This window comes from Lepidochelys olivacea (assembly GCF_965140295.1).
Source record: "Lepidochelys olivacea isolate rLepOli2 genome assembly, chromosome: 1".
Taxonomy (NCBI): Eukaryota; Metazoa; Chordata; order Testudines; family Cheloniidae; genus Lepidochelys; species Lepidochelys olivacea.
The window spans coordinates 199,636,577-199,656,606 of record NC_140411.1 but is presented as its reverse complement, the minus strand read 5'-3'; the positions used below and the strand labels follow the sequence as shown (position 1 = coordinate 199,656,606).

Below are 20,030 nucleotides of genomic sequence, written 5' to 3'. Positions count from 1 at the left end.
TTCCTGAGTCCCAAATCCCCTGAAGGGCAGGCTCTGTACTGACATCCTGGGATTCACTAGTGAATAAAAAACACATCATGATTCATGCTACGAGTTTGGCATGGAAATTTTTAGTAAATTTCATGGCGGGGTGCAGGGAAAAATAAGTCAGGGAAAGGTCACCAAATAATGTAGTTTTTTCTACATCAACATACCCAAGAATACAGTGAGGGTGCTGAAAGGCGAGGTCTGGAGGGTAGTTGGAGAATGAGCTCACCTTGCATTAACCCTGCAGTGGTAGCTTCTGTCCCACAGGGCTGGGCCCAGCTCCCCATAGCTGGAGGAGCCGGCAGGACAACCCTGGGTGGCACTGTGACCCCATGCGTCAGGTTGCAACGCTGCTCAGTTTGTGGGGCTAATCAAACAGCCATTTCCAACAGTTCACACGCTATTCAAATTCACAATTTCTGTGACCTCTGTAACAAAATCATAGCCCTAATCATGACCAACAGCATCGGTAGAGATCCCTGATCATCAGGAGGAGACCACCTATCAGAGCCACCAGTGTGGTCTCTATGACATTCCCAGGGTATATGCCAAACTGACAAAGGTCAAGGAGACTTGAGGCAGCCAGATACCACAAGAGTTCTCCAACAGCGGCTTTCTCAACAAACAAACAAAGTGAAGAATGGTTTAGTAATGTGCACCATCAATCCAAGTTTATAACTTAAAAGCTGCAAATGTCTTTCCCTTGATTTACAGTGCAGCAGCATGGTACTAACTGAAACCTATCCGTATGTTTCATGAAAGTTTGGATATAAAACCATGTATTTTATTTATATCTGTTTTATTATATGATGGGTCAAGTCCATGAAAATTCCCCATTAGAGCCAAATCACATATTTTTCACTAGTTATACAATACATCCTGGTTTGCTATTTAAGCCAACCATGCTGATCTATATTTTAAGAAGCTATTGCCGCATGAGGTATTTTATTAATGGAATAATCAACCACACTGATCCCAAGTACACCAAAAAGCATTCTATGTGGCCACTTTTAGTGTACGAAATGTAGGTGAAATGTAGGTGATAAACATTTTATTTTATTCATATTGGATTTGTTGAACACTATTTTTGTTACATTTTGCAGACTTCGAGCAGACAAGATAAAAGCATTTAGATTTCAAATGGCAATAGAGCACTAGACACTTTTTTGACTAACAACGAAAGGCAGAAGCAGAAGTTTAACAAGAAGTTTCATGAACATAAATTAATTATTTGGATTACAGTACCTCCTAGAGCCCCCATATGTCTTAGGCATTGTAGAAACAGATATAAACTCACAGCTACAAGGCTTAGAAGGATGGAATGCTCTGGTTCCCTCACAGGAGAAAGTGTAGCTTAGTTAATATAGTGTTGCATTATTTGGAGTTTGTGTTCTGGTTTTCTGAAGGACAATCGTTTGTTACTGTAACTGGAGTTATGAATGGGCACATGAATTGTGCAAGCTATACCCCGTAGAAAGTTAGTCACCTTGAATGGACATAGAGTGGACTCTGGCTGGGCTGGGAGCTGAGGAGCTCAATAAATGCAACTAAGAAGATCTATCTAGGATGCCTGATCCAGAAATTCCAAGCTCTGCACAGAGCTGACTCTGTGGAGTGGGACTAGGTTGGACAGGACAGCAACTGAGTAAGTGGAGAGGTCTTTTTGACCAGCTGCAGGATGGACCAGAACCCGATGGTGTAGGCTTTGTTGAACTAAAGCAGACAGGAGAGCTGCCCCCACACCCAGTTGACTACCAACGAGTCTATCTGGATTCATGATAGGGTTTAGATGGGTACGGGTTGTTTTGTGAATAAGAGTTATGGGTGTCACCCAGCCAGGTAATTAATACTTAGGACTTTGGGGTTGGCCATACACCTGAAATACTGTTTGGGTTTTGTCAGTTTTGATTTTTTTAGGTGAATATATGGTTATTGTGACGCAACAGTTACTACTGCGAATGACACCTGGCAGAATGGTTACACACATAGTAAGGGACCATACCTGCCCTGAAGCACTCAGTTTGAATAATGGGACCCATCATATCTACAAGTTCCATAACTAGAACAGAAACTGAAGACTGTAAACATTTTAGAGGAAATCCAAATGTCTCCATTTCCCAGGTCTTGTGACAGACATTTCAAAGAAGTATCTAGGCTAGAAGCATCTCTGCTTTCTCCCTCGGCTGCTTCCAGTCAGGAGGCAACACCAGTGGCAGACGCACAAGAACCAGCAGCCACCTTTGGGACACAGGATAGTAACTACCTGATTGACAGCATACTGCACACTAGTGGGAGAAGGAAAATGTTTGGCCAAGAATAAACCGTGGGAGAGAGGCATCAAGCCAAACTGTACTCTAAAGCGTTCATATGGCGTTTTAATAAATGTCCACATAGCCACATGTCAAGTTTTTAAGGTTGCAGGCAAAAGATCTCAGAAGTGACTACTCTATGTATATAAATAAAATGGATGTAAAAATGCTCAAGTGCTCTCTGCTACTTTATTGATTTGTACACAAGCCACAGGACAAAAAAAAAAAAAAAAAAGCCAAAGGGATTAAGAGACTACATAGGCCAGTGTTTAGCAAGATAAATAGGAAACCTATATAATGATTATACCATACCTACATCTTAGCCAGTTTTGATGTTCATAAGAAGCTGTAGTCTATATTCCATCTCATATACAGTGCCCAAAACTCCTCAAGTAACCAGTATAAACAGCAGCTTAAAGCAACCTTTGACTCCAGCCTCTGTTGGAATGTCATTCCATAGGCTCTGGAACAAATAGGCCTCAGAAATCCATCCAAACCACAAAGGACAATAAAAGTACTTGTGCAGATTAAGTTTCTATTTATTTAATTACTGTATGGGCTATTTTTTCCATAGGAAATTGCTATGCCACATGAAACTTTGGCAAGCAAAGGAAATTCCATCATTTTCCAAATCATGCAAAAGGAGAAAAATGTAAGATCACAGAACTTGAAAAGGTGAAATTAAACAGAGCTTTTCAGTGTAGTATTAGCACTTGGACTGCCATCCTACCAGTGGCGGATTAGCTACTGGGCCAACAGGGCCCCAGCCCCACTCCCCCACGACAGCAGCACTGGGCAGGTGGGGGAAGTCCCCGCGCCCTGACCCTGCTCCCCAGCAGAAGCACCAGGAGGGACTGCAGGCAGGAGGGGTCGGGAGGGGTCCCCACTCGCTCTGGGCCAGGGCCCCACAAAAACTGTAATCTACCTCTGCATCCTACAGTTTTCAAGCAGAAAAGGAGTCTATGAGGTCCTCTTATCATCTAGTGCTACGTGCCTTCTGTCTTTCACTTACAAGTATGCACACTTAATATGCAAATTCTATTGTCAGCAGAACTAAAATAATATACAATACAAGGCCTCTGCCTGCCTCCCATCTAGACCCACTGAGGCACAAGGCCCTTACGTGCCACTCTTCCTCAGACATATGGGCTGAGACAGAAAGAAAATTTCCTGGGAGCCAGAAGGCACTGCCACAGAGATTTTGCTCTCTCTCTGTTCACACAGACAGGGGGAGAGAAATTGTTCCACAGCCTTCAGAGCTGTGGGATCCTAACATCAAGAGTGATGTAGAGGGGAGGACTTTCTATTCAACATAGAGTCTTCCACTGCCCTCATCACTGTAGTAGCTGAGCACCTTCCAACAATGTATGCTCCCAGGGGGAGAACTGTGTACACAGCATAAGGTTTTGTACTGGTAGGGTTTTTATTTTTGGTTTTGTTTTTTTAAAATTGAAATGTCATGCTGCTCTGTGTTAAGTTAGAGAACGCAGGTTGAAGAAGTGTGCCTTGTACTCTGAGCAGAAGATGATGAGGTTTGTGATTGTCCTCAGCTCCTGTGGGAGTTTGTTCCAGTTTCCCAACCAGATCCTGAGAAAGCTCTGTTTCCAGCGCAGAACAATCTTCACCCTAACAGTAGAAATTTCTATTGTTTCTGAGAAGCGGAGTGGCTGACCATGGTTCCCATCCTGTGGCTTTAGGTGATGTACTCTGTGGGTTGATGACGGTCACAGGACCACTTGTCCAGGGCTGCCACGTGGAGTGAGTAGAGAGGATGTTGAATGGTAATGGAGGACAGGAGAGGGGAGGAAGTTTGGATAGCGAGGTGGTTGGTTGGATAATTAAGGACATGCTGGAAGGGTTGGTAAGGAGCACTTTGCCCTAAAGAAAACCCTGTGGGTTGGGGGAGTTCTGTGCATACTGGGGAATGCATTTTGTAATAAGACTCATGCAAGTCAACTAACCCGTGTCTGCCTATTTTCCCATCTATTATTGTTGCTCTTGCTGGTGGAGTCATGTTGCCATGAGAGTGAGAGATCTGCGAGGCAGGGAATGTATTTTACTATATGTTTGCCTACCACATTTGGGGCACTAGAGTAATGATAGCATAAGCAGGCAACTATGAACAAAAGGCTATAATATCACTGAAAGCTTCTAGCGATGTAATAAATGATGGAGCTGAAGAATCATTTGCTAGGACCTTGAGGTAAAATTATAGCTTTAACTCAACATTTACCTTTTTTGTTTTATAATTGTATGCATATATTGTATGCACATTCCAGCCTAATTTAACTGCTACGCAAATTTCCCCTGAACTGTTTGGCACATCTCTGATTCTAATAGGACAGCAGTGCAATCGTAACATTTTACTTTAACTTTTGCAAAGTATATAACTTTGTATGGATAACTTTAACTTCTGCGAAGTTATATACTTTCTTACTGTTGCAAAGTTTCCTGGCCACTTATTGTGTGCTCTGTGAATTTATATTACTTGCATTTATGGCTTTGCAAATTAAGGAAACAATGTGGGTATTCAAATCTCATTCTTCAGAGATTAAATTCAATCACCTGAGGTAAATGAGAGTAATTTTCCTTCCCAATGACAACATGGCTTAATTGGAGAAGCATATTAATGGTGTTGGTGGGTTTATCTTCCTTTTAGGTGCTGGCTACTTGCAAAGGGCAAGAGACTAGATGGACCAAAGAGCTAATCTGGCATTAAAAAAAAATCCCATATTTCATTGGAGCTGCACTATAGTATATGGGGCAGCAGAGCATATGGTGTACACAAAGCTTCTTCGGTAGCGAACGAAAAGAAGATCTCACAAGAGGTTAAGATAACTACAACATTTTCCAAGTACATTAGACATAAGAGGCCACAAGGGCCTCTATGCGCCAGCAGGGGATGATTTATAGACAGAAGAGGTTGACATTTCTGAAAATAAATGACATCCTTTGCTTCAGTGTTCACAAAGAAAGACTAGGGGGAGGGAGATGGGGGAAAACAGACTGTACATCTGCCCAGAGGAGGAAGGAAATCAGGATGTCACCACAATAGATGACTGAAAAATTAGACTGAAGACTGACATAATCCTAGGGCAGATATGAACCACGTAGAATTTTAAAGGATATAGTAGAAAAGATAAGACAACCATTAGCAGATAAGTACTAAACTTCTTTGTAAGCAATGGACTGGAGACTAACTAATATAACACCTGTAATTAACATGTGGGCTAGGAAAGATCCAGGAAAAGAACAAAGCTGCAAGACTGACTTTAACTATGGGAAAGATGTTGTTGACAAACAACACTACTACTGTAAAGCAAACACAATGAGGGAAAAGACAACTCATACTAAGGAAATTTCAATTTTCGAGCTTCCAAAGTTTATTAAAACAATGACAGTAAGGAAAAACACTAAAAATTGAGAAAAAACTTTGACTGCATTCTTTTAAAGGAAGCCCTAGGAAGAACAGATTCACAAAGAAGAGATCATGCCAGATAGGACTTTTAAGAAGCCATGGGCATATTTTAGTCAATTCAATGACTGTTTGTGACATAGCATCCTACAAAAGACTAAAAGCTTGGTTTTCAGAAGAGCTGAGCAACTAGGATTCTAATGGGAACAACTCTGACAATTACAAATCCAAATTACAAGTTGAACTGTGCGAACCAATTCTCACTAGTAGGAAAGACTGGCTGGAAATCACATTCTAACTGCTTTAATCAAAACCACCATTTTTGTGGTTTTGCTTCAAATACTTGGGTTGTTTCCCAAAAGGAACAAATGTTGATTTTTCAGGTAACAGCAAGAACTGTTTTTGCTATGTAAAAAGGCAACATTTCCATCTGGTGGCAAATGAGTACATTAATGCTATTGCTCATAGTGGTATTTTTCTCTGCTCAAAAGTGTTGGAAACTGTGACACTAGCATGTGTGTAAAATTAATTTCTCAGAGAAGCCACCACAAAAAATTTTAGCTTTCATTTGTGAAAAAGGGCAAAGTGAAGATTTATAAGATATAACTATCCACCAGACTAATCAGCATAGTAGTTATGGGGACTCAAATCCTGAGGAATTTTGCCTGAGTAAGAAAGGAACAGAAATTGAGTAAGACATCAGGATCTGGCCCAGAGTGAGCTCAAGTGGATGAAAGAATGAGTTCAGATATTAAAATATAGAGGACACTTGTGAGTGAAAGCACATTGGGATGGAAAAGGTTAGAGAAGAACTTCTGTGTGTGTGCAGAGGAGGGCTTGATGAAATATGATCTGGATCTGAAACATCCATGTCTGAAAATTCTACAGTTGATTTTGTAGATGCGTGTCTCAGAAAAAGGTGGATTAAGATGAGTATGAAAAGAGAGTTGCTATGAAATCAGAGAGGGGACAGAGAGTCATTATAAAAGATGAGTGCAATACAAAGTGCAGAATAATTAATAATCATCTTTATGTAACTATTACACAGACTACTCTACTGTAGGAGCACGTGGGCAGAAAAGAAACTGATGCCACGAGAGAAAGTCTTCTGAGAAGCCCCAATGGGGTAATCATCTCCAAAATGGGTAGATTTACCTAACTCACAGTGGAGACTTAATTGTTTCTTAGGTGCTTTGAAATCCGTAGATGAAAACAGCTATGGAAAGGCAAAGCATTTATGAGAATAAGCAGAATATTAGATCCGTAGTCAACACATATTGTTCTAAATGAGGGGGTCACGCACCTAGCTAATTACTCCTTAGTGCCAATAACTTGTAGTAGTTTTGAGAAAGCACAACCCACCAAACACTGCCATTATGATTTGTACTTTCAGGTTATTTGCACTTTTACCAGTCTTCTAGTTATTTTTCCCTTATGCTGAAATTCTGCAAACATTATTTTTGACAGTTCTCCAGGTGCAGAGGCCAAGGCACTAATCATCTTGGGAAAAGTTTTTTAAATGACCAGTGATAAGTGCCAATTGTCAGGCATGTGTGATGATTAGAAAATGGAACAGACAAAACACGTCTGTGTCTTGGGCAAACACGTAGCATTTCCAACAAAATGGAATAATATAAGAACATCAGCACATTTCATGCAGGCTGCTGAGCAGCTGACAGTGCCATGCATTCATTTAAAGGGTGTGCCTTTTACGCAGTAAAACTGGTTTCAAACAGAACATTATGCTCTCATTTCATTGAGTCTGGATGCTTTGGAGTAGTCTGAATTCACACCAAACGAAAAAGCTGAGGTACAGATTACAAGGCAAGCAAAAGATGCTGTAGTTTGGACTGAAGTCCTTGCACCAATCATTGGGTGAATTAAGTAACTATAAACTCCTCGGTTATGAACTAAGTTATAGTTGTTTCTGAAGTTTATTTTGCCGGGCATGTCTAGAGGAGAAAATAGCCAGCATTATTCCTATGAGTCAAAGCAAACAGATGCTTTATACCATGATCTTCAAGGCTTCAGTCTCTCAACAAAAGTCCCTGTTTACTTTACAAGAAGAGCGTGCTAGCAACCACTAGGTTTAAACATGGTAGTCTGTAAGGTACCCCAACCAATGAGGACAGATTTTTGTTTCTTTTAAGAACCATCCAAATCAAATCATGCTGTACATTAAGATCCCATCCTACACAAAGCTAAACTGCCCACCTGAAGGAAGTCCATATTATGGCTTTATGGTACAGTTAAAATACAATTCTTCAAAAAACAAACAAAAAAAAAAAAACCGTTCCCAGTGTAAAATGGTCAGGGAAACCATGTTGCAACTGTGTTCAAATATAGTTGTCATAGAGTGGATGGACTATACATATTTTATTTTAGCTCCTTCCAACAGAAAAAGGATGGACGGGATTCCTTTAGCAGTCCATTATCACTATTCCTTAACTGACTAGGTTTTTGGTTCAGTGACGCAAAGCAATTCCTCAGCTTCTGTCCCTCTCTACCCGGACAAACCCTGCTGCAATGGACAGAGTTCTTAGACCTTGGTGACTTGAGGAATGAGAGATTAGGAGTTGACCAGCCCTGCATCTTGACCACCAAGATGGTCCCAAAATATGATTTTATAGGTGACCTAGAGGGGAAATTTCAGTGCAGTGCATGGAGATTGTTACAACACACATTTCTAAGGCACACATTTCACAACAGTACCATGCAACAATACTGCTCCACAAGTATTAATGAAGTCCCAAGGCTACATCCTTGTTCACTACGAGGAAAACATACTCTTTGGTGATCCATGAATTTTAGCAGATGAGCTTAAAAACCTAAAACACGTTCGCAGAGAATTTTAGTGCTCACAAACCGGGTGAATTTGGCATCTCGGGTCAAACTGTTCAGTTTCATCCATAGAATGGAAAAGGCAGAGACAGTGGCAGCACAAGCTTCCACACAGTGCTAGAAAGACTAAAAAAGCACAAGGCAGTCTGTTCATGCAAACAAACTCATTGTCTTCTCACATTCCCATCTCTGTGCATCATTGCCTGACATTCCCTGTGCATGAAATATCCTTCACGTCTCAGTTCACCAGCCCGCTCCTCTCCTTCCTTGCAGATCCCTCTTAAACGCTCACTTCTTCCACAATGCCCACAAGAAGTGAACAGCTCTCCTCAGAAAGAATTATTAGCAGTTACTCTTTCTGTTGGACTTCCTAGTGAATTTATTATTATTTATTTATGTTCATTACAGTAACACTTAAGAGACGCCAACCCAGAATGGGGCCCTGTTGTGCTAGGTGTGCTAACAGGAGGCAGTTTCTGCCCTAAAGAGTGTACACAACCTAAACAGGAAAGATAGAGGAGAGTGGGAGGGGGAAACAGAGGCACAGAGAAATGAAAAGTCACATAACAGATCAATGGCAGAGTTAGTAATAGAACCCAGGGTCACCAAGCTCCCAGCCCAGCGCCTTTTTCTTTTTCTTCAAGACTGTAAGTATTCTGGAGCAAGGGCTTCCTTCATGCTGTATTTTGTACAGCCCCAGGCACTTGACAAATACCAATAATGTTATGCTGTATACTTTGCTAGGGGAAAATATGAATATTAATGGTATGTTTTTCCTGTTCAGTCACAGCAGACGTACTGAAGATCACCATTTGAAGGAACAAGGAAACTGCTTTATTACTAAGGTACTATTTAATAGCCAGTGACATGCAGGACTAAATGGCTGCTGTTGGGTCTGGAATTCTGATCTAATCCTACTACTGACATAAATTATCATGACTAAAATGGTTGTACAGGATCTCAGACAGAAGGAGTTTAGTTACGTGAGCTGCAATAATGATAGAAAAATCTTCACTTAATTTGTTACAGGTGGGAGTCTGAGTTGCCTTATGTATGCTGACAAATATAATACTTTTGTATTAGCATTAACCATGGGAAAAACCTGACTCTCAGCTTCTGGCAGAGATTTATCAGAATTTACTACTTGTATTGTGGCTGCAATGAAAACACATTCTCTCTTTTATCCTTGACATCGCTTCTAAGGCCCGGTCTACACTACCACTGTAAATTAATCTAAGTTATGTTAGTTAAGTTACGTAAGCAAAGTAACTTACGTCAACATACCTTAGATCGACTTACAGCGGTGTCCACACTATGCTATGTCAACGGGACATGCTCTCCCGGCAAAATAGCTTCTGCCTCTCGGTGAGCTGGATTACAGACGTTGATGGGAGAGTGCTCTCCCATCAATTTAGTGTGTCTTCACCAGACCCGCTAAATCGATGCATCGATTGCAGCTGTGCCAATTTAGCCACGTAGTGTAGACATGGCCTAAGTCTATTCACTTTGAAGACAGATACCCTGAGGCACACTGAGCATGATGCGATTATTCCTCAACATTGAAAATATTCATGCTCCATTCAACTTCAAAATATTTGGATGTTAATTCTTGAATTCTCCCCCCAGACATGAATATTGGATCATTAGCTATGTTTTAATATTGGTATAACAAATTCACATCTGTACACATTTATGTAATTATACACGTATCAAAATAATCTGCCACTCAAACTACAATTATTCATTTAAAAAGGAAGTCACATATGCAGTTTTTGGTGAGATACTCCCACTGGAAATTTTAGTCTCACCCTCTAGATCAGGGGTGGGTAAACCAAGGCCCATGGGCCGGGTGCGGCCCATCAGCCGTTTTAATCCGGCACTCAAGCTCCCGGTGGGGAGTGGGGTCTGGGCGTTGCCCCGCTCTGGCCAGGGAGCAGGATTGGGGGCCGCTCCATGCTGCTCCTGGAAGCAGCAGCATGGCCCCCCTCCAGCTCCTATGTGCAGGGGCAGCCAGGTGGCTCCGCTCTGCACGCTGCCCCCACCCCAAGCACAGCCTCTGCAGCTTCCATTGGCCAGGAACCGCGGCCAATGGGAGCTGCAGGGGCAGTGCCTGTGGACGGGGCAGTGTGCAGAGCTGCCTGGCCACACCTCCATGTAGGAGCTGAAGAAGGAACATGCCGCTGCTTCTGGGAGTTGCTTGAGGTAAGTGCCGCCCAGAGCCTGCACCCCGAGCCTCCCCCCACACCCCAACCCCCTGCCCCAGCCCTGATCCCCCTCCTGCTCTCTGAACCCCTTGGTCCCAGCCTGCAGCACCCTCTTACACCCCAAACTCCTCATCCCCAGCCCCACCCCAGAGCCCGCATCCCCTGCTGGAGTCCTCACCCCCCCACAGACCCACCCCAGCCCGGAGCCCCCTCTTGCATCCTGAACTCCTCATTTCTGGCCCCACCCCAGAGTCCACACCCCCAACCAGAGCCCTCACCCCCTCCCACACCTCAACCCCAATTTTGTGACCGTTCATGGCCCACCATACAATTTCTATTCTCAGATGTGGCCCTTGGGCCAAAAAGTTTGCCCACCCCTGCTCTAGATTCTTGAAACCTGAATTCTATAGGATGGTTAAAAATATGGAAATGTTAGCACATTATTAAAGTCCAGTACTCATGTTTCTACAAAATATAATTCATTTTTCCTATTAAATTCTACAGGATTTTTTTTTCCCATAAGAGGCAGTAGACCTTTAAAAATTAAACTGTGGATCTTTTTGCCAGGAAACCGAATATGTCACCTTTGCACTATACTGAGCTCATGGAGTCTGGACCATCTGCAACATCCTTGGCATGAGATTACTTTCTGTGTTAATTACAGTTTAAAAAAAGTCTGCTTCCCATCAGAATTAGAACAAACTCACTTTGTTCTTATATTTGTATCTTCTTCTTAAACTAGGATATGACTGACAGTCTAAATTAGCTGGATGAATTTGAAAAGTTTTCTTACTGCATTACCTTGTGTTAGGTTTTAGATTTTCCACTGTAGAGTGGGTTTGATTTGTAGTTAGAATGGACGTCCCCTTTCCATTAGGTGCTCCATTTTCAGTTGATACAACCTCATACTCTGAAAAGTTAAAAGAAACAGAAATTTTCCCTTTAATAAAAGCTCTAATTCCTCTATATTTTTCATTCCTCTCTTTTTTCTTGTCTGATTTCCTCCTTTGTGTGGATTTTCCATATTATCTTCTTATAGATCATAATGGTATCCCATATGAACTATTCTTTGTTTATAACCTGAGCTGATTAAAAAAGACAGTTACTCACCTTCTTGTAACTGTTGTTCTTCAAGAGGTGTTGTTCACGTCCATTCCAGTTAGGTGTGTGCGCAGTGTGTACGGTCATCATAACCTTTTCTCCTTAGCAGCTCCCGTTGTGTCGGTCAGGGAGTCCCCTGGAGTGGCACTCTCTTGGTGCTCAATATATGACCCTGCCGACCCGACCCCCCTTTGGTTCCTTCTTGCCGGCTACTCTGACAGAAGGGAAGGAGGGTGGTATTGGAATGGACATGAACAACACATCTCGAAGAACAACAGTTACAAAAGGTAAGTAACCATCTTTTCTTCTTTGAGTGATTGTTCACGTCGATTCTAATTAGGTGACTCCCAAGCTCTCCCACGCGGGGTGGGTTCGGAGTTAAGGAATCACTGACTGGAGCACCACTATACTGAGAGTTGCATCGTCTATAACACGCTGTGTGATGGCATAGTGGGTGGCAAAGATATGCACCAAGGACCAGGTCACCATTCTGAAGATCTCTTAGATAGGCATCTGGGCCAGGAAAGCGGTGGAAGAGGCCTGGGCTCTTGTCGAGTGGCCCGTTATAGCCGGGGCTGGGACCTTGGCAAAGTCATAGCAGGTCCGGATACAGTCCGTAATCCAAAAAGAGATGCGCTGTGCGGAGACCGGAAGTCAAACACCTGGTTTGACTTCCTGAGAGGCTTTGTGCACTCAGTGTAGAACACTAGGGCCCTCTGCACATCTAATGAGTGAAACCTCTGCTCCTGTGTGTTGACATGTGGCTTGGGGTATAAAACAGGTAGAAAAACGTCCTGGCTGAGGTGGAATTGGGATACAACCTTGGGAAGGAAAGCTGGGTGTGGTCTGAGCTGTACCTTATCCTTGTGGAAGATTGTGTGTGTGTGTTGGGGGTGGGGGTGGGTTGGAGATTAGTGCTTTTAGCTCCGACACTCTCCTGGCCGATGCGATGGCAACCAGAAAGGCTACCTTCCACAAGAGATACAGAAGGGAACATGTAGTGAGCAGCTCAAATGGGGCTCCCATCAGCCTAGCTAGGACCTGATTGAGGTCCCAAGTCAGTTCTGGTGGGCAAAAGTGTGGGTATAGCCGTTCCATTCCCTTAAAGAAACTGCCCACCATAGGACTGGCAAAGACTGAACACCCTAACTCTCTGGGGTGGAACGCTGAGATGGCCGCGAAGTGCACCCTGACAAATGATCCAGCCAGGCCTAGCTGCTTCAGGTGCAGTAGATAATCCAGGATGAATGGTATAGATGTGGAGAAATTCGACTGTGGTTACACCAGCATGAGAACCGTTTCCATTTGGCCAGGTAGGTGGCCCTGGTGGAAGGTTTCCTGCTACCAAGGAGTACCTCCCTCACCGATTCTGTGCACTGGAGCACCCTTGCGTTTAAACATGAAGTTTCCAGGCCATGAGATGGAGGCACTGGAGGTCTGGATGAAGCAGGCGGCCGTGGTCCTGTGTAATCAGATGGGGAAGGAGCAGCAGCGCGGGGGCCGGGGCGGGGGGGCCTCTCTGACAGCTCCAGAAGTGTTGTGTACCAATGTTGGCGTGGCCACACTGGAGCAAGCGGAATTACCTATGCCATGTCCCTGTGGATATTTAGGAGAACCTTGTGGATGAGTGGTATCAGAGGGAAGGCATACAGTAGATGGTTCCCACAGTGCATTATGAACGCATCCGAGACTGATCCCGGGCTGTGTTCTTGGAAGGAGCAAAATACTGGACACTTCCTGTTGCTCCTGGTGGTGAATAGGTCTACCTGGGGAAACCCCCACCTTTGGAAGATGGAGTGGATGATGTCCATCCGGATAGAACACTCGTTACTGCAGAACAACCTGCTGAGGTGGTCCGCAAGCTTGTTGCGTGCTCCCAGGAGATAGAATGCCACCAGGTGAATGGAGTGGGCTATACAAAACTCCCACAGGTGGAGAGCCTCCTGACAAAGAGGGGAGGAGTGGGCTCCACCCTACTTGTTTATGTAAAACATGGCAGTGGTGTTGTCGGTCAGCCTGCCACGCACTGACCTTGCAATATGGTATGGAAGGTCTGGCAGGCTAGTCTCACCGCTCTAAGTTCCTTCCTACTGATGTAGAGCAGGATCTTGGTTGCAACCACATGCCCTGAGTCTGTCGGTCTCCTAGGTGTACCCATCAACCAAGGACATGTCCGTTACTAAGGTCATGGATGGTTGAGGGGTGGTGAATGGGACTCCTTCGCAGACCATGCAAGGGTCCAACCACCATCCTACCGTGTCTAGGACTCGTGACGGTACTGTTACTACTGAGTCTAGACTGTCTCGACCCAGGTGATAAACTGAAGCGAGCCACACCTGGCATGCCTCATGACATAGCTGCATGCCGCCATGTGTCCCAAGAGGCTGAGGCATGTCCTTGCGGTGGTGGGAGAGTATTGTCTGAGCATCTGAATGATGTGTGACAGTGTTTGGAATCTGGGCTCTGGCAGGATGGCTTTTGCCTGAACCGAATCTAGCACCACCTCAATGAATTCTATTTGTTGGGTGGCTGACAGCGTCCAGTGCCGGGGAACAGTTCCTGTGTTCCAGTGCCAGGCAATAGAGGGCGATCACAACCGGTGCCGAAGACCCCAAGCATTGCATTCCCTGTGTCTTACTATCTTGTACTGGGACCGGTGCTGGGGGTGAAGTAGATTGTGAACGGTGCCGGTCTGCTGAGGAAGAGGGCCTCATCTCTGCCGGTATGCCTCTAGATGGCACTCGTCTAGGCGGTGCTGGGGGCTTGTCTCTAACAGCAAGGGGCTGAGGTGCAGTACTTTCTATGAGCTCCCTTGCCACCTCGAAAGTATCTGGGGTGGAGAGGGGTTCCTCTTTCCCAAACACCAGACTGCAGACTATTTTATACCATTACATGTATTCCTCTTGAAAGAAAGGACTGAATTTGCCTCTAGTTATATAGATCTGTAAAATGGGTATGACTAAGGGTCCACAGTGGACTTGTGAGTACATCAAGGCTAAGGGAGTCCTTCACTTAGCAATAATGACAATATGCAAGATCATCCATTAGACTAATGAAATACATTGTGTTTTTTATGGGAAGATGAACATGAATGCTAAGTTATCCTCACTATTTTTTAAATCTAAAAACCTGACTTGGGTTTCAGATTTCCAAAGGAAAGGTGTAACTATTTTAGGGCCTGATGATCCTACAAGTATCTACTCTGGGGTGTGATGCTTATTACTGCGAGTACAAGCCCATCGACTTTATTGGTTAGTCGTAAGGCTTTGCTGGATCAGGTCCTTAGCATTACAAACTCCACGTCTGTATTATTGCTGTAAAATGCTATGCACACCTACAATACTGTGCTATTCATAAGTGTTAAATAATAATGTTAAATAACTTGCTTTTCCCTTTTATTGTCAAACAGCTGAATCACCAATATTAGATCCTACCAGACTGTAGAGAATCCACTTACCTACAGTGCACCGAGGAGGCAGAAATAAATAATGGGAAGACACATATTGTATAGGCCTGATTCTACATTGTCTTGCATCTTGTGTAGTCACTGACATCAGTACACAGTGAGTGTGCAGAACTCCACATTTCTGATTTGATAGCATTTTACACCCACCTTCTGCAATTGTCAACAGTTACACAAGATGCTAGGCAGTGAAGAGTCAGGCTCCCTTTGTCTAAATGATACTTTCATCTGTGGACATAAAACAACAACAAACATTTAACTAAAGTAAAAATGAGCATACAGTGTTATATATTGAAGTAGTAGATGATAACTGAAATTAAACTGACCGGTAACGGTGTCATTTTCCGGTTTTGTCCAGTTCAGTACGACAAAGCTTGGACAACCCTCGACTGTCACCACAGTGAGGTTGGAAGGAGGATTTTGTGGAGGGCTAGTAACATCTTCCTTGTTGCTGCCTTCCTCTTCTGGGAAGTACTGGAGAGTGGTTGTAATAGAACATGGCTCACTTACATTCTTTGGCACATACTTGACGTGAGGGCCTAGGAGAAAAGCATCACCAGTTAGTGCTTCGTAGGACAGCAGAATGCAGATACACCTAAAACAAGGAAAAACTTATTTAAGTGCATGAAGTAGGAAATCCTGCTTGATAAATCATGTCCAAAGTCTAACACAAATGCCATTCTGTGATGGTCACATCTACACTTGCGCATTGTATTCGTGCGTATATTTTAACTATTATTTTCCCATTTTTTGTAATTTATCTTCTTTAATGCCTACATGTGAGAGACAGAATAATAAATATCCCAACACCAACATGTTGGTGTGATTTTTGTACACCTTGAGCCTATGCTCATTTCACCCATCTCTCATTCGCAGTGGGCACTCAAAACTGCAGGGACAGTGTTACATAGGAGTCAACACAGGTGAAGGACACAGCTAAATATTCTGAGCAAGTGAATTAGTTTCTATCACAAACTGGGACAAGGACTGACTTTGATTTTTACAGTGCCTAGAAGAATGAAGCCCTGCTCCAAAATGGATTTGTCAAGAATAAATCTTGCCACACGCAACTAACTTCCTTCTCTGACAGGGTTACTGCTCTGGTGGATGGTGGGGGAAGAGGGGAAGCTGTAGACATGATACATCTTGATTTTAGTCAGGCTTTTGACGCAATCCCACATGACATTCTCATAAGAAAACTAGGGATATGCGGTCTAGATGAAAAACCTGGTTGAAAAAACATATTCAAAGAGTAGCTAATAATGGTTTGTTATCAAACTGGGAGGTTGTGTCAGGTACTCTGCAGTTATTCTCTGGTGGCTTGTCTACACTTAAGCGGTACAGCTTTGCCGCTGTAGTGTTCTGAGGTTAGACATGACCTATGCTGATGGAAGGGATTCTCCTACCAGATTGGTCATCCACCTACAAATCCTATTGTAGACCTGGCCTGGGATCAGAGAGTGGAAAGAACCAGAAGAGGGCAGAATGGTGTTTAAGTTTCTACTTTTACTTTGGGATTTTGGTTAGGGGGATTCTGGCCCTGAAAGAAGGAGGAGCCCAGAGAGTTGCGGGGATGAAGGTCTGAGAAAGGAATAAGTCCAAGGAAACAACAGCAAAGAGTTGGATGGAGAATTCCTTGCTGCTGGTTACAGAGTCACTGAGCTAGAATATGGTGTAAGTGGGACAGCCCAGGTTCCTTTACCAGCCACTGCTAAGCAAACATTAAGCAAGAGAAGGGGAGAGGGACGATGGAAAGTCCTGAGAAAAGGGAGTGACAACCATGGGACCCGAGTTGGGTCTGAATACCCGATATATTGCTCAACTGTTCTGTTATGGTAGAAGGGGTGGACTTAAATCATCACCCGGCTGAAGAGCCAAATCATGGGAAGAGATGGACCACCAGAGACCAGAGTGGCTATTGGCAAGGAATGCCAGACTGGGAGAGAACTGCTACACCCTTGCTGGTCAGGAGGAGGCACGCTACTGATGAGTCCAACACTTCTACAGATATAGATAGATAGGTAAATATATAATAACGAAGGATTGTAGCCATTACAGTCATACCTGTGTACCGTGGTTTGCCCAGAGAATCAGTCTCTGATGTAGGACTCGAGCTGAAGACAGTTGCATTAACTGGGGAAGACACAGTCACAATAAAATTCTCAGAAAAGCATCAAGTTGCAGTATAAAAATGACAACACCTCATATTTCATCTGCCATTCTAAATGACCTCTCCATGGTGCATGCTTGCTGTCATTTTTGCTTTCTCCTAGTAGTCACCTGAATTTGGCTGTGATGGAAAATAAAAGCCTATCTTCTCGGCCAAAACCAGGATAATCATTACCCAAATGACTGAGCTCTTATTTTAGCTGCCTATTTTCATTTGTTTTTAAACAAACAAAGACTGTCACTTGTTTGTATCTAGTGGCTTATCATTACTGTAAAGAAGCATACCAAGTTAGGAGCAGAAATTACAACTTTCCAATAGGTTTCACAGTAGCAGCCATGTTAGTCAACTTTCCAATAGTGAACTCAGACTGTGATCTTCTAGCCATACGAAGTAACAATCCTGAAAACTCAATATCTGTTTTTGGGAACAGACCTTGATGGACAGCACACAATGTAAATTCACAGAATGCATTCTTATAAATCTAGCATCAAGCCTGCTTTTGCCAGCAGACTGGGTCATAGAGAGTTCACCAACATTGTTAAGAGCCTGGAACTTTTGTGTTACTACGGAGTGAGTGAAATAAGTAAACTGAACATCCTTTATGATAGTGCAGCCATGCCCGCACACACTGGGGTTGTATTTGGCCCAAGGATAGATTCAAAGCCAAACCCCAAAACACACCTGAACTTTGGGGTCATTCAGAATCTGAATCCAGATCCAAATTTTGAAGCTTGCCCCTCATTTTACAATGTGCCAATCACAACTTTCTCAAACTCAGATGAGTTTAAAAAACAGATCTAGTTGCTTGGACCCATCTTATATTACTTCTTATAGGCAAGGGGGCTGGGTTATCAGAGTAACTAGGTGGATATATACAACACCACCACCACCGTGTAGATCACAGCTTGACATGAATGGCTGGGCATTACATACAGTGAAACTCTCAGAAAAGGAGGCTACATCTTGTGGTGCCTCAACACAATTCAAGTGGCCTATTAGTAAGTATCAAAAGTGTGTGAGGCACGTACAGACTTCTAGGAAGAGAAACGGTCTTATTCTGATCTCACAGAGATGCAAATCAGGAGCAAGTCAGTTGAATTCAATGGAGTTATACCCGTGCAGAAGTGGTGTAAGTGAGATCAGAATCAGAACCAGTCCAGGGGACCTTACATTACATAGATAACATAAACACAAGTGCTTGGGGGAAGGGATGCAACAGAAAATAAGTGATTGATACAATCAGGGGGCTGAATTGCATGGAACTTTAATACAGGAGCTCCCTTAACTTCAGATAAAAACAAACAAAGATAAAACAAAACTGCTCCTAACATGCTTACCATAGTCCTCTGGAGAAGCAGAAACTGTTGGCTTCTTTCTTGGCCTTTCCATCTTCAGAGATATGGTTGGTCCAGTAGGTTTAGCTACAGTAGTCGTGGAAGAAGGTGGAACTCGCGACTTCAAGGCAATTCCTATGTAGAAGAAGCGAGCTTGTTTTCTTTTGAACACAACTCAGGTTTTTGACGACTGTTTAGTCAGCAAAAGAGTGGGATCATGTATTCAGGAGGGAAGCACCTATTTCCATTTTCAAGCATAGCTCCCCCCTCAGCACAGGTACACCATTTTCCAGTAGGACTCAAGAAAGACTGGACAAGTCCTGATTGCGGCTAAAACAATACAGTCTACACCATCAATATTAAAAAAAAAATGCTAGGTCACTCAAATTTTGATTTCTGAGGGATTATAGGCAGATAAAAATGGAATACAATTAGTTGAATATACTACAGGAACAATCCAACACCAATTGGTAAAGAACAAAATTACCCAATAAAACTTTGTTTCTCTCATCTACAATTCTCTGCTACTAGGTTAGTGGTGATGGTTTATGCCTATGACAAGGTACATGATGCGAGAGCTAAATTCAGTAACTGAGACTTGGACTCTTCCACTGTAATACTGTTTTTAAGTTCCTTTCACTGGTGGGCACATTACCGAGTCCAGAGTATGAAAAAGGATTATGGATGTAAACAGAGACAGCCAGCAAGGGTTGTCCTAATTACAGCTGAAGTTACACAGCTGAACAATGGAACCCTAAAAAGTTTGTTACAGTATTTCCATAGGGCAGCTCTAAATCCATTCAAGACAAACATGTAAAACAGCATGACTTTCATTAGTTCTGTCCAACACTTTGTACAACCGATAGCACAATGGTCCCAGAAATCGGGCAGGATGGTTTTATTCTGGGCTGGACAGACCCTTTTTTATAGTAAGCAATATCCATCTTGAGAAGGCGTTGATGAGTAGTGCTATTATTCTCCATTGAAAATAAATGATTAAATTATTTGCCATTTTAAATCATATGATATTGTTTTTATTCTCTCCTGGTATCAACTAAATGATGAAGACAAGTATTTGAAGAGGTGGATGGTTTGCGGCAAAATATTTCTACAGTAGAACATCAGAGTTATGAACACCAGAATTATGAACTGACCAGTCAACCACA

The 20,030-nt window shown here is 43.1% G+C and overlaps 1 protein-coding gene across 1 annotated transcript in view; it reads right to left on the bottom strand.

Moving 5' to 3' along the window:
• The window catches only part of ABI3BP (ABI family member 3 binding protein), a 312,077-nt gene that overhangs the window by 24,076 nt on the left and 267,971 nt on the right, over positions 1–20,030 (bottom strand). The window contains exons 48-51 of the mRNA XM_084636731.1: positions 18,868–18,999; positions 17,425–17,493; positions 15,687–15,899; positions 11,598–11,706 (exon numbers count right to left, since the gene is read on the bottom strand). Of these exons, the coding sequence (XP_084492857.1) occupies positions 11,598–11,706; positions 15,687–15,899; positions 17,425–17,493; positions 18,868–18,999 (523 nt within the window). The remainder of the gene's footprint in view (positions 1–11,597; positions 11,707–15,686; positions 15,900–17,424; positions 17,494–18,867; positions 19,000–20,030) is intronic.